The following is a 15,427-nucleotide window of genomic DNA, read 5'->3' as shown; positions in this document are numbered from 1 at the left end:
GGCATCTCGCACAAGTGGAAACTAATTTTCTTACTTTGATTTCCATGGTTGCTTTCGGTAATCTTTGCAAACAACCTATATTTCACTTCGGCGTATGAGTCGAGCGAGTCATGAGTTGAGTTAGTTTTCCAGAATACACTGCAGGTGTTCGTGTATTGCGATAGGCATTGCATGTAGGCCTACATCATGGACACTGCATTTCCATCCTGTGATGCATGCATGTGTGGCGTAGTGTGATATTAAGACAGGGTGGGAGAAAGGAAAGAACTAACGGAGAAGGCCGTTGATGCAACGTAGAGCCTAACAAAAAGTAACGCTGTTTGCATCGTATTGTCTCTATGCCTTGTATGGGCTCTGCAACAATACTAAACCGACCTGCATTTTACCGTGTCGGACTGCCTGTGTGTCGCGTGATACACAGACCCAGTACACTGGCAGCCTAATTATATACGCACACATCAGTTACTCAGTCCTCCGGCGTTGCACTTAGTGTTGAAGCATGCCGCACTTTACTTCAGGAAAGGGGATCCAGTGGAACAGGGGAACCTCTCAGGTCCAAACTTCACTGATAACATCAGTTGCAGCCCTTCACTGGGCCTCTTGTGGATCAGTGACTTGGACCAACAGCTGCGCTGGAAACATCGGACTCACCATCGATATCAGTACCAAGAAGATAAAGAACCCTTTGAGCGGTGAACTGCTGACATACTGTGTACTCGAGGCTATCTCTCTCTCCAAGGACGGACAGATTGGAAGAATAGACCATGCCTAAAATCTTGAATAAAAAACCTTTTGAGTTTTCTCTGTGTGTGTGTGTGTGTGTGTGTGTGTGTGTGCGTGCGTGCGTGCTGTGTGTGTGCTTAGAGACCGCACAACGTGACACACCTCTCAACACAGCCCGCTTCCGGCTTTATTTACTGAGCGAACTGACGTCCCGACTTGCGTGCCTTTCCATCATAAACCGACTGCATATGACTTGCTTACTGACGTGTGTCGGCCGGGTGCAGTCTTGTGTGACGCTGTGCAGTACGGGACACCTTGGGACCGTAGGAGGTTTTCAAGTTGTAGACATTAATGATTAACCCAGCGTTTGCGGTTGTGGACTGCAAAAGGTATTTGTTTTTCAGTTTATTATTTTCCTTATTTTGTGAGTTATAAAGTGACGTAGGGCACGCGCACAACCACACACACTGACACACACATACACACGCAGACTGACCCAGTCTGAACACAGACGCTGTCCACTGGCACTAGTAAATGTTATTTCTGTCGTTTTTCTTCAAATTTTCGTCCTGATGGCTTTCAGTCTACGGGAAGATAAAAAAGGTAAATATAAAAGACACAGTTTGAGCATTAGGCAGCCCAGACCTCCATGAGCATTATCAAAACCCAGTGGGCAAAATTCACATTTCTTCCCCTCCACTCAGTCCTCTGTGTGACTGGCAGAGTGAACTTCCACTGACGCCTCAGTTGTTGTGAACACTACTCATTCCGTCCTGAATGGAAAATTGTGGATATTGCCACCGAGTGGTTGGTTAACTGACGACAACAGGCCCAACGAGAAGGGAGGAAAAAAATCACAAACGGTATCCGGTGTTGCCTGCACCTATATATAGCATCGGTCGATACTTTACTGGCTTAACATCCACAATTCTCCCCCTTCACTCCTCTGTGTGTGACTGACGGAATGAACGTCAACGCCTTGTTGTGAACACCACTCCTCCTTCTTCTTTCCCTTGACTACCGCCTTCATCATTGTGAAGATTCTGTTGACTCATTCCGTTTTAAGCGGAACAAATCCGGGCGTGGACCTGCATTTGGATAAGTCCTCACGATCGCTTTCAGAGGAACAGCAAGGTCAGCAGCCCGAATCTAAATTAGGTCAGCATACCACTACTTGTGTCAGGCAAGGTAGGGTAGTGTCACTGACAACAATGGCGGTGCCAGACTGAGAATACCGAACTTAGCATGGGTTTCCTTTTCATTTGAGATAGGAATACGTTTCTTGTTGTTAGTCTTGGTGACGTTTCAAACCACAAGAGGCGTTTGCTAGTTTGTAAAAACATTTCATCATGAAAGAACAGATCGATAACAAGCGTAAAATGGAAAAGCAAACGGAAAGAGGAAGTACGTTGACAAGCTTGACTCTGAGGCAAAGGTCGATACATTTTTGAAAACTCAGCTGTGTGAATGGCTTCGACCCGTACGGTTTAGTTGAGAGTTACTCTCTTTCTCTCTCATATAAAGGAGGAAGAATATGTATATGCATATCAACAAGTATTAACCTACAATAATGTAAATATAAATAACAACATTAATTATAATACATCAAAGGACCAACTGGACTGGAGTTTAAAATTTCTGAAAACATTCTAAGCAATGAATAATCATTCAAAATCTTTTCAGTCGCTAATGAAATATTGGAAGAAAAGTCATCAACTACATCTGTGTGTGTGTGTGTGTGTGTGTGTGTGTGTGTGTGTGTGTGTGAGTTTAATGTTTTTTCCACTGTTAATCAAGTTTGGCCTAAGTAATATTAGACAGGGGAATTGAAAAGCAGTATGTGTGTGTGTGCGCGCGTGGGGGTTGGGGTCAAAGTGGCAGACGAAAGAAAGACTGGACTGACTGAGAGTAAAGTGTAACTATCAAACATTCTTATAACATGCACATGATAAAGCATGCTCATTATAACAAAACTATAATCAATCAAAAGTAGATACCAACTGGGTTTGATTGAAACATTCAATAATTTGTTGGAGTAATATTAATAGATAAAAAAATCAAACATCTTCAATGGAAAAATGCGTGTTCAGTGGAACAGAACAGGTCAGTGACTTTTTGAAATATCAGTTTTGTTCTTAGTTGGACACTCGACATTCAAACGAAATCGATAAATCAAAGTTACGATTGAGCTTGACTGGGATACAGATGGATTTTCCAAGAAAAGCATAATTGCGATTGCTTGCTACAACAGCCTTTATACATTGACGGTAATATTGACAGTCTGAATCATTTTGTATGTTTTTTTTAAGTCGATCACATGAAACTTTTTCAGTGCATCCATAGTAACACTCTTGTAGATCTAATGGTATACTACCTTCACAATTGCGTGCTTCCTTTCTGGCAGCCTGCAGATCTGCCTGCTCAATTGAAAGAGTATCACAGTGTGAAGGCACCCAAATTATACCTACACGAATGCTTTTGATCAACAAAAGGTGTATAACGTGTTGGCGGTTATCTCAAGATGCGATATTTGATTCGGAGATCTAAGCGCATGTAACACTGACCTCGAATCAACGTAGAGCAGCATTTGGCCCGCTATCATTTTCAGAAAGATCTGAAATGTGATTCAAAGCCACAAGGATGGCAACCGATTCAGCAGTATTCAGCAGTAAATGTGGAAAAGTGTATACCCAAGTGTACATTTTCTCGAGGTTTCAATTATGGTATCGTAAAGGCTGCTCCTGCTTTTCCATTTGCAGGAACATAATCATCTGACTTTCTGCAAAATCCTTGTCCCGTTTCAGATCTGCTTAGTTTTTTTTGTTTTGTTTTTATAGAATAAACTCTGCTTCTTGAAACAAATTGTGCTGCAGATGCTTTTCTGTGTTCAGTCAATGAGTATATACTCCTGCTACTTCTCCAAAGGTAGCTAGATGCGTGTGATGGTACTCCAAGAGCAAGTTTGTACGCTTTGCAATCTATCCTTTGTAGCTTCTTTAATAGATGTGGTGCCCGGTAGTGACATTTCTGGTGCAGCCATCGTCTCTCGAGACGGAGGGAGGCCGATGACGACGATGACGGTGCACTATAATAAAATCTCTTGGGCATAGGTCAGTTTAGAACGCATAAAGGCATATACCTTCTTTGACGTCCCATCCCAAGTATTGTTTGCCAACAATTTTTGGAAAATCTAAACTTTTTTCAGCTTTGTTTGCTATGTTTTCAATGTGGTCGTTCCAGGTAAGTTTGGATGTAAGAAAAGCTCCCAGAGATTTGACAATTTGCTTATATTTTATTATCATACCATCTGTGATAAGCACATCTCAGGACAGTATCCTCAGTTAAAAAGCATCATACTCGTTTGTTTTTTTTCCCCCAATGATAAGGTTGGTCCCTTTTTTCTTTTTAAAATATCATGACTATTATCAATTTCTCGCTGATAACTCTAATGTCTTTGTATAATTCAAAACTCCCAGTCTGATTGGGGTTTTGAGTTTCATTGTTACCTTCATCCACAAACAGAAATATCAGCGAACTGGGATGACATTGCATCTTTTGACAATTCATTTGGTAAATCTGCTAACTGATAACATAGGTGCGATAACTGATTCTGGAGGCAAACCAAGTGGCCTACGGTTTGAATATAAACTTCCTACGCATTTTTGTATTGGTCTGTTTGATAGAAAGCCCTTGATATAATCATACATATATTACCAGTTATACCGTTACTGGTGCAATCTAATTTCCTTATACAATATGATGTTAAACATTAATTTTGACCTAAGGTTTTTCTTGTTCTGGTTAATTCCTATTCTTGTTTTCGTTTTTTGTTGTTTTTTTCCACAGCTGGCATATTTTTAACGTTTTGACAGACAGGGACAGACACAGAGACAAAAAACAACAAGAAAACAACAAAAAGAAAAACGTTCGCGCCTTTTTGTGATTATTTGGATGCACTTTTATTCTGTTCTCAGTATTTAAACAAACAAACAACGAACATATACTTCGTGATGAAGTGATTACAGACTGTATGTGTGTCCAGTTCTCCTTAATGTTCTGACGGGACCAGACCTGGAAAAGAAAATGACAAGCCTGGGGATGGACCAGAGCGAAAAGAGTCCGCAGTGTCTGTTCAAGTGCCGACAGTATGTCGCCAATCCCTCAATGGCTGGAGGCAGCTCACACTCACAGCCTGACAGGTCGTTCAGCATCGTCAGCTACAACATCCTGGCGGAGTGTCACCGTGTGAGGACGGACTACAGTTACACAGCGGAGGAGTTCCTGTGTCAGGACTACCGGCACAGTCTGCTGATGAAGGAGCTGCAGTATCTGGATGGGGATGTCATCTGTCTGCAGGAAGTCAGCCCTGACTACTTCAACACCACACTGCTGCCTGCCATGAAGGGGTGACATTTTATTCTGCCGCTATGCTGCGTGCAAGCACGTGTGTGTGTGTGTGTGTGTGTGTGTGTGTGTGTGTGTGTGTGTGTGTGTGCACGCGCGCGTGCCTGAAGTTCTGTTTATTAGTTATTTTGTTTCTGTTATGTTTGTTTCTTTTTTCGATTTCTTTATCTTTATCTACTGTCAATTGCGACGCATCAGTTCCATTCGGAAATATCTGTTCACCGACGCAACATCTAGAATTGTCGTTTTTCTCGTTCTCTCTCGCCTTGACTACCGTAACTCCCTATTGTCCGTTTGCCTGCTTCATCCATTCAGTCCCTTCAGCGCATACAAAACTCTGCTGCCCGACTCGTCCTCAGAAAGAAAAGATCTGAGCACATCACTCCTATTTTGCAACATCTCCATTGGCTCCCTGTCTCACACAGAATAAAGTATAAGATCAGCACTCTATGTTATAAATGTATTCACAAATCTGCCCCTTCCTATCCGTTTTGTGGCTGCCTTCACCTCTACACACCATCTCGCTCTCTACGATCGGCTTCGGATCCACTCTGTTTACGCACACCCAGATTCAGACACTCGATTGTTGGACGCCGTTCTTTCTCTGTCTCTGGACCTTGTATTGGAATGAACTTCCTCTTTCGCTTCGTCAGGTCTCCGCACTCAGTTCTTTCAAGTCTGGCCTTAAAACCCACCTCTTCACAAGATAGCCTCCCTCTCCTACCTCTTCCTTGTCTTCACAGCCTGAACGAGCGCTTCACTGAACACCTGCGCTCCATGCGCCTTGGCTACAGTGACCCAGTGGGCACCTATTTCAACAGCCCCCTTCACAGTTTTGCCCATGCGAGGATCGCTGCTGTCTGGCAGAACCAGTCCACTGGCCTGTACCGACGCTTCATGGAGTCCACCGTGATTGCCCGCCATGGTACCCTCGCCCCATCTGGACTCAACACCAAAGAGTGATGGCAGCGGTCTTCCAAGCATTCTCTAACCCCTTTCTGATCCTTGCCCTCTTTCTCTTTTCCTCTATTTATCCGCCACCCCTCATCCCGTTTTTTGTTTATATACTTTTTTTTATTTTTATTTCATTTTATTGTATTTATCTATTTATATATTCCTCTGTGTGTGTGTGTGTGTGTGTGTGTGTGTGTGTGTGTGTGTGTGGTTTGTTTTGTTTTCCTCTGTGTATGTGTGTGTGTGTGTGTGTGTGTTGTTGTTGTTGTTTTGCTGTTATTTTAATTTATTTATTTACTTTTGTTTTTATTTGTTTTTGTTTTTTGTTGTTGTTTTTTCAATTATATATATGTGTGTGTATATATATATATGTATATATATATTTTTTTTTTCTTATTATTTTACTTTCTTGTTCATATGTCCCTAACACTAACAGTCTCTTCCACCCCCTTCCCTCACTCCTGCCCTCTCACGCCCTGCCCACCTTCCCTCGCCCTTCCCTTTCAGAACCGTTTCTTTCCCTCATACATTCACACTGACAGTTCTACTCACCCTGCTTTGTTTTTTTGTGTCCTTTCCTGTGACTTCTCATTACTTTCCTTTCCTGAACTTTACTCTCTCTCCCTCTCTGTCTGTATCTTTCTGTCTGTCACTCACTCATTTCATTTGCCTGGAGAAGAGCGTGTGGCTCGATACGTCGCCTCTTTTATCTCAAAGTCGACTTTTACCAAGATTTTTTTTAGTCTACCTCCCACTCTTCCTTGTCTTCAGTTTCTTCAGTTTTAAAGGTATGCATGCGTGTGAATGACTGGTGTGAAAGTGCTCAGATTTGTCTCTGCACAAGATTCAGCGCTATATAAATACTATCATTATTATTATTTGTGTATATTTCTGTATTTGTGCGTCAATTCATTGATAATATTCATTCATTTGTGTATCTGTTTATTTACTGTATTTGTGCGTCAATTCATTGATAATATTCATTCATTTGTGTATCTGTTTATTTACTGTATTTGTGCGTCAATTCATTGATAATATTCATTCATTTGTGTATCTGTTTATTTACCCCACACTCTTTTACCGTGCTTATTTCTCAGTTTCTTACTGGAGCAGCAATGGATTGTGGGTGGAAAACTGCGTGCATCTTGGTGGGTAGGTGGGGTGGGTGGTTGAGAGTATTCATGTGAGTGACTGTACACAGTTAAGATTATAAAGTAAGTATCTCGTTTCAGTGGACGGAGTGAATGCTTTTTTTCTTCTAACAGTGGATGGGACTTAACAGTGAAAGGGGGTAGGTGGAAGAATAGTGGAGGCAGAGGAAGCGGAGGAGGGTTCTGATAGGGAGTTATAGCCGGGTTAGAAATGGGAGGAGGAAAAGTGTGTGTGTGTGTGTGATTTTAGTATTAACAAAAAAATTATAACACAAAGAATTAATGTCATCGAAGATTATGAAAATTTTCAGTGCCATATTTTGATGCAAAATTTATAGAACAACTCTTTGTCTTTCATTTCTCTCCATTTTCAACTGTTGGTGTGTTCACATGGCTATGTATGCATTCTCCTTCAATAGGTTGGGCTATGACGGGCTGATGATGTGTCGCACCAAGGAATACTACAATGAAGGTGGAGCCACTTTCTTCAGGACCAGTAGGTTCAAGCTAGAGTCCAGCAAGCAGGTGTCTCTTTCAGAAGCAGCCAGCAACGTAAGCAGTGTTCTTTTTCATCATCTGGTAAAGAAAAATGGATAAACTGAAGGACTGAATAGGTAAGGACACGAGCGCAAACATATCAAGGGAAGCAACTCACAAAGTTTATTCCAGTGTAATCCAGTTTAGGATTGAAGAGTGGTTTCCCTTGTGCTCGCATATCGGTTGAGATCGCTCTATGCAGTACTCTGTCTGATTTACATTGTGGATACATGTTAACTCGCTCGTGATAATTGCCCACAGGCTAACTTGATTTTCCCAGTCGTGCCACTTGACAGCCCATGGCACCTTTAACTGTGGTCCTCAGGAGGCGTTGGAGGCTGAAAACTCCCTAATGATATGCCGCGGCCGGTTCAGTTCCGCTGGAAGGAATGCATTGCCCCCCCCCCCCCCGCCCCCCAACCCTCCCCCCGACACCCCCCCTCAACTCCACCCCCACGCCTGCGCCCCCCTCCCGGGCCCCCCCCCCCCCCCACACACACACCTTTTACACTCCATCCCCCAGGAATCATTGAAGACGGAGCCAGGATTTTATCTTTCTCATGAACTTTTGTAATATTAACATACTTATAGTATACACACGCACACACACACACACACACACACACACACACACACACATATATATATATATATATAAAGGGAAAGGTTTGAATTATTGGGGTGACATAATAATTATTCATTCTCAAAATTACTGATGCTCTCCGTTGTTGTTTTAACACTTTTTAATAATGTGTCGTGTGACGTTTGTTTTTCGACTGCCTCAGGTGAATGTGCGTGTGTTTGTGTGCGGCGCACATGAGTGTGCACACATATGTGCATGCACAAGGAAATGTGTTTATGGGTGCATTCTTGTAAAATTCTTGAATACTGGACCTCCACACGACTATCAAAAAGCCTTCGACAGTGTCCCTCAGCGTGACCGCGGACTCATTTCCAAGATCCAAGCATATTGTGTGACAGGCCACTGAAGTGCTTGAATGGATTTAAGATTTCAGTCTTGAGAAACAGGCAGCAGAGAGTGGTGATTGGAGATGCACAGTCGGGATCAGCCAGCATGAATAGTGGGATCCCACGTGGCAGTGAAGGGCATCGTCCTGGGCCCAGTACTGTTTGATACTGATGTACATCAGTGATCTGCCCAACTGTGTACACGGCAACGCCTTCACCTTTTCGTAGATCATACTAAACTGTTTAGTCTCCAGAAGTCGATGACTCGGCGACTGAGGCCACACGTACCCTCCAGGGAGATCTGAACAGGCCACAGGACTGGCGGCCGGTCAGAGCAAGGCGATGGCTCTTCCGCTTCCGCTTCCACCCAGAAAAATGTCGTGTTCCAGTGAAACTGGGGAGAACTAGGTCAGACACAGTGTACCAAATGAGAGTGAAGAACCTCAGTGACACTGATGGTGAAGATTGCTCCGCGGTCAACCTAACTGAGAGCGAAGAGCAGAAGGATCTTGTTGTCAACATCAGTAGACAAGCTGTCCTTAAAAAGATGAAGTCGCCCAAGCATCGTCGAAAACCATTTGCCACCCATTGCCCTTTATCTTTGAAAAGTGTTGGGTTTTCTCTCTCTCTCTCTCTCTCTCTCTCTCTCTCTCTCTTTCCACTTTATTTCATTTCTTTTTATCCCCGGGTTGTCTAGGTGTAGATGGGATGGTTGGGTGGGTGTAGCACCTTTTCTATTTGTAGGTTAGCTACTGTATATTATTTTCTCCCGTTCTCTTTTGTCTCTTCTTTCCGACATTGTGTGAATGTGTGAATAAAAGTTTGTCAAATATATTTCACTTTAAATGGTCTGCTGTTTGTGTGCGAGGGACTAAAGTCGACATGAGCGAATCCCTGGTAAAACTATAATTATGCAAAACATCGATCCTTGAACGCGACAACCACTCGTTTTCAGTTTCAAGTTGAAAACTAGCCTAATGTGTATGTACATATGTGCGTGTGTGTGTGTGTGTGTGTGTGTGTTCTATCTTTGAAGAAAGCTTTCAGTGCTGTGATATGAAAGACTGTCGTTCTTGATTGTAAACAGTCTTATATACAGGTGTACAAACACTCTCTCTCTCACACACACATTCACACATTCACACACACACACACACATGCTTACACTCAGAGAGAGAGAGAGAGAGAGAGATTGGAAGTATGACATCTCCGAAAATAAACATACTGACACAGATGATTGAAAAGACCGAAGTGAGCCCAGCAGTCCAGAGAGCTGCCAAAGATTACCTGGATCGGGCGGACGTCGTTGTGATCACTTGTCTGCGGTGTGAGTCATCTGGTGACGTCATTACTGTTGGCAACGTTCACCTGTGGTGGGATGATGACCTTCACCCTGATGTTAAGACAATCCAGGTGGGCCTTTGTTTTGTGTGCAAAAAGGGGAGGTGGGGAGAGGGAGCAGAGGAGTGTGACAAGGAATTGGAGAAAATGCTTGCATGACTTCAGCAAAACTGTCATATAATCAATGTAATCTTGTACTGAGATTACTGATGTAACAATAAAGTATTTCATTTTATATGTGTGCTGATCAAATATGGATTTAGATTGTAAATTAGTGGGGGGGAAAAAACATATATTATTATACCAAATTAGTAAGTGACATCAAAAACTGTTCTGCCTCGTAGATTAATTTTGCAGACTCCAACACGCACAAACATAATCCACATCCATGCATGCGCTTGTGCTCACATACAAACACACACAAACTAACAAGTTTATCAAAGTGGTGTGGACATGTTCACGACTCTGCGACAGGCTTACTGTGCAGTGCAAGAGGTCGTGGCAGTGTCTGGCTCCAGAGGTGCCCATGTTATATGCGGTGATTTTAACTCGGATTGCTCCAGCCCCGTCTACAAGCTGGTCATGGATGGCTACCTCTGCGACTCCTCCATTCAAACTCTACGACGTGTGCAAGGTCTTCAGCTGGAAAATGAACTGAGTGTGAGTTCAAGTTGTTTCTGAACAGCCATTTCTGGTTCATACTTCTGCAGCAGCTAACAACGCGTTGCAACTGGATCTCAAAAATAGACTGAGCATGAACTAATTTTGCAGTATTGCTTGTACATGTTCTTGTGTCCATCCTACTGTTGATACCAGTTCCACAGCATCAGTAGTCATTACATAATGACCACAAACAGAAACCAAGCAGCGTTCAGGACACCATCCTCCCTGATCCTGTTTGCAGCGCCAGGTTGTGATGGTGTGGTAAGATCATGTCTGGTAAATGTCGGACCTAATGATATCGTTATAACTGAACAGAGGCAAGGCCTTCAAGACTCACTTGTGATACACTTTTTAAAAAAATCCAAGCTTTTTATGTATTGAGTATAATGCATTTACTGTTATATTTATATTTTTTGTATTCTTTAAACTTGGCACTTTGATCTGATATTCGACCCAACAAAAGATCTGTCATTATTATCATTTTTTGTTCAAACAGAAACTTCTTTTGCTAAGCATGGAAGTTTTGTTTATTGCAAACGTTTTGGTGCAGACAGTAAAATAAGGGAAATTACTCTGTAATTAATGCTAGGGGACTTAGTTTGCTTTAAACTGATCTTTCTTATCTTAAACATTACATTTTGAAATTATACTCAATGCATAAAAAGCTTGGATTAAAAAAAAAAAGTGCATCACAAGTGAGTCTTGAAGGCCTTGCTTCTCTTGTTTCAAAATGTAATGTTTAAGATGAGAAAGATCAGTTTAAAGCAAATTAAGTCCCCTAGCATTAATTAGAGTAATTTCCCTTTTTTACTATCTGCACCAAAACGTTTGCAAAATAAATAAAACTTCCATGCTTAGCAAAAGAAGTTCCTGTTTGAACAAAAAATGATAATTATGACTGCTCTTGTTGTTGGGTCGAATATCAGATCAAAGTCCCAAGTTTAGAGAATACAAAAAATATAAATATAACAGTGAATGCAGTTTGCATATAATTAGGCTTCATTTTTTTATTTTTTTGTGCCCATCCCAGAGGTGCAATATTGTTTTAAACAAGATGACTAAAAAGAACTGAATTTTTCCTATTTTTATGCCTAATTTGGTGTCAGCTGACAAAGTATTTGCAGAGAAAATGTCAGTGTTAAAGTTTACCACGTCGGACACACAAACACACACACAGACAACCGAACACCGGGTTAAAACATAGACTCACTTTGTTTACACAAGTGAGTCAAAAATATACTCTTACCGAATTTTGATAACATAAAAACTGTAATCCAATGTACTGGGAAGTGGTACCCGGGACCCTCGGATTGAAAGTCCAACGCTTTAACCACTTGGCTATTGCGCCCGACTATTGTGTGAAATGAATTATGGTGTACATAAATAGGGGCTGCCCTCCACAGTCTGCATGGTGCAGGCGTGAAAGACACTTTTGTTACTCTTGATTCATCAGTTCATTACTGACTTCTCCTCCGTCATCATCAGTTGATCACTTCTCCGCACAAGGAAACCACCACAGTCATGCCACATAGAAAGCAAAGTGTGTATTCAGCAGAATTTGAAATTATTTCACATACAAGTAGCTAATACAGACAGGATGAGATTTGGGGGTAAATAATTATGAGCGTCTTCATCCGTGAACAGATACTCAGTGTGTGTAAATGATATTTCTTTTGCTATGTTTTGTTCCAGAAATCTCTCGTTGATCATTTCAAAGCAGCAGTTCATCACGAATCTGGAAACTTGAAAAGTTCATATTCCTCAGTGAAGGTAAATTTATCAGTTTATTGTTTCAATTACTCAAAAATGTTGTTGCCTTTAAAAAAAAAAAGATTTCCAGAAAATGTTATCATTTCAGTAATAGAAATTTTGCGTTTCAGAATCTTCAGGATTCATTCAAACTCTTTATTTGGTATTTGGAATGCTGTGTTTGTTGCTTGCGTATTAAATATACTTTTCTCTTGTATGGTGTTATTGCAAGCAGCATTTCTTCACAGCTAACTTTTATTGTGGGGTCTCTTCTGGGGTCTCATCTCGTGATATTGTTACATCCCTGTGCATTGCAAACACTGAGATTGCAAAAAGAATGAGTCCATGAGTGGCTGTGTATGGGAGATTATTGACAGTATGAATGGTAGTGCCACTAAAATTTGATTACATATTTGACCCCCCAAAAGAGGGAGGGCGGGGTGGGGGGCGCGGTAATGTTGAGGTGTTGCTACATATTTTACTTTAAATCTTTCTGCATCAGAATCAAATTCTTTTCTCTTTTTTTAACGTAGGCCTACATGCTGCATTGCATGCTGTTTCAGGGATCAGAGCCAGAACTGACCTGTTACACAGAGAAAGCCTGGGTGCTTGACTATATGTTCTACAGTGCAGACACACTGCATGTTCTGGGCATCCTTGACATTGTGGAGACCGCAACAGTGGTGGGCACAGGAGGTCTGCCTTCACGGGATTTCCCTTCTGATCATCTGTCTTTAAAGACATACTTCACTTTTATTTGAAAGTGTCATTATGCTCCAAGTATTATGCATTATGTCATTATGCAGCATTATCTAAATTTCCGTACAGGAATAATGCTCCAGCTAAAATGTATATATGTTGGAACATGTGTTTGCGATGAGAGTTTCCGGTGACACACTTTCTGAATTCCTACGTTTGGGGTTTTTGGTGTCGTGTCAGTGTTTCTAATCAGACTGTGAAATAACAAATAAATTTAGCTATTAAAATAGATATTTTTTCAGATCAGCAGAATGAAACTTTAATACAGCTGATGACAGTAGAGTTATTTCAGTGCTGGAAGTACTTCGTAAACATGTATAAATGTACAGTATTATTATTTTTATTATTAAACCTCCTCACTAATTTTTGGAAAGTGACATTCATTGCAGATTACATGACAGTTAAACTTGAAAACACGCTGTTAAGTAAGTTAAAAAAAAAAAGTTATTCCCTGAGTCTGTTAGTTAGTTATCAGCATGAATGGTCATTGACAAACACACACACACACACACACACACGCGCGCGCGCGCGCGCACACACAAGCCCACTTTCGTTTCTCTCATATTAAGTTTGTCACATTGTTCGTTCTCGTTCTTAGTTACGTCAAGTAACAAATGTAACAGAAATATCAGAGGAATATCAGTTTTTTGACACGGGGTCTGAGCACTGTTTAAGTGTGAAATCAAGCATTGTCTGCACAGTGAAAGTGCAAGAGAGAGAGAGAGTATTTAAAAGGTACACGATGAATCACAGCATTGGTTATAAGATTGTTATATCTGTAAACAAATAAACATAAACTGATTATATATACGAATTGATATTTTTTCACTATGAAATTTGACGCGGCGAAATGTTTTTGACATATTCACAAATTGTGCACGTGGGTGTGAATACTTCCATCCCTTTGGAGTGGGGGAAAGAGATCAGGATGTGACTAAACAAGTGTGCTTGGCAGAGGGGGATGAGGTTGAGGACGGGCGCAATAGCCGAATGATTCTGATGATGATGGAGTCTCCTGTCGGACCAACGGATGAATAGGCAGGCAGGCTTATCTGTCGGTGTGTGTCCTCATATGGGAAAAGAGGCCGATTCTGGATGCGCAGCACTTCCCACAGGTGTTGCAAGGGAAAACGTCTCCAGAAGTTGAGCCCTGCTTCCTTCGATCACGCTTCTCCTTCAAGTTAATGGCCAGCGTTCTCATGTTTTCAAACGTCTTTATGCCACTAGAGCACAGCATCCTCCAGCGAGAGCGGTCAAGGGCATCAGTTTCCCAGGAAGCGATGTCCATGTCACGGGCTTTGAGGTTTGTCTTCAAGGTGTCCTTGAAGCGCTTGCAAGGTCTTCCAAGTTCGCGGTGGCCTTCCCTCAGCTGGCCATATAGCAGCATCTTCGGGATCCTGCTGTCGAAGATGCTGCTGTCACGCGGACAACGTGTCCTGTCCTGGTTAATTAATAAAAGCGTTGGACTTTAAATCTGTGTCTGGTGGGTAAAGGGTGGAGATTTTTCCGATCTCCCAGGTCAACATATGTGCAGACCTGCTAGTGCCTGAACGCCCTTCGTGCGTATGCGCACACAGAAGATAAAAAAATAATAGGCACGTTGAAGGTCCTGTAATCCGTCAGCGTTCGGTGGGTTATGAAAACAAGAACATACCCAGCATGCACACCTCCGAAAACTGAGTATGGCGGGGTAAATAAACAAAACGGCCATTCACGTAAAATGTTACACTGATGTCTGTCTGAGTGTGTATGTGTGCGTGCATGAAATCTGATTGAATGACACAGGAAACGAATGATGAGCGCCAAGTGGCAGCCGTCAGTCGGCTTTACCCAGCTGCATGGGCAGCCTGTTGTGCAAATGACCCCGTGTTTGTAAAGCGGTGGATGGGGGTACACGTCCGTGAGTATGTGCATGTGTAACATTTTAGATACTGATGTTATTGATATTTGGTAAATTGAATATGAAATGTTTCTTTTCAAAATATATTCATATATATCAGTTTTTCAAATGTGACTTTGTGTTGCTCAGTTAATATCAACTCAAAATAACTTAAAATGTCAGAACAACAAAACCTTAATCTGACAATAAATGTTTTGTCAGTCAGTCAGTGTTTAAATCCAACTGTGTGTGTATCGGAGAGGGAGAGAGAGAGAAAATGTGTGTGTATGTTTTTGTG

At 41.8% G+C, this 15,427-nt stretch overlaps 1 protein-coding gene across 3 annotated transcripts; it reads left to right on the top strand.

Annotated features, from left to right (window-relative positions):
* The first annotated feature begins 926 nt into the window (after positions 1–926).
* On the top strand, positions 927–15,358 carry LOC143282923 (uncharacterized). Of its 3 annotated transcripts, none has more exons than XM_076588814.1 (7): positions 927–1,112; positions 4,766–5,129; positions 7,652–7,784; positions 9,972–10,151; positions 10,554–10,739; positions 12,435–12,512; positions 13,055–15,358. In XM_076588814.1, the coding sequence occupies exons 2-7, from the start codon at positions 4,807–4,809 to the stop codon at positions 13,250–13,252; spliced, it is 1,098 nt and encodes a 365-aa protein (XP_076444929.1). In that variant the 5' UTR covers positions 927–1,112; positions 4,766–4,806; the 3' UTR covers positions 13,253–15,358. The 3 variants fall into 3 exon arrangements, with proteins under 3 accessions (XP_076444929.1, XP_076444930.1, XP_076444931.1); XM_076588815.1 differs by lacking the exon at positions 927–1,112 and adding an exon at positions 1,622–1,857; XM_076588816.1 differs by lacking the exon at positions 927–1,112 and adding an exon at positions 1,622–1,881.
* The last annotated feature ends 69 nt before the right edge of the window (positions 15,359–15,427 follow it).

Source organism: Babylonia areolata, chromosome 6 (assembly GCF_041734735.1).
Source record: "Babylonia areolata isolate BAREFJ2019XMU chromosome 6, ASM4173473v1, whole genome shotgun sequence".
NCBI classification, from domain to species: Eukaryota; Metazoa; Mollusca; class Gastropoda; order Neogastropoda; family Buccinidae; genus Babylonia; species Babylonia areolata.
Note: the sequence above shows the minus strand (reverse complement) of the source record. Positions and strands in the feature narration are given on the sequence as shown.

Excerpts from the sequence above, each read along its gene's own strand:
- LOC143282923 (XM_076588814.1), top strand. The coding sequence starts at position 4,807 with ATGACAAGCCTGGGGATGGACCAGAGCGAAAAGAGTCCGCAGTGTCTG. Across the intron at positions 5,130-7,651 it reads CTGCTGCCTGCCATGAAGGG|GTTGGGCTATGACGGGCTGA; the intron begins GTGACATTTTAT and ends CTCCTTCAATAG. Across the intron at positions 10,740-12,434 it reads AGCTGGAAAATGAACTGAGT|AAATCTCTCGTTGATCATTT; the intron begins GTGAGTTCAAGT and ends GTTTTGTTCCAG.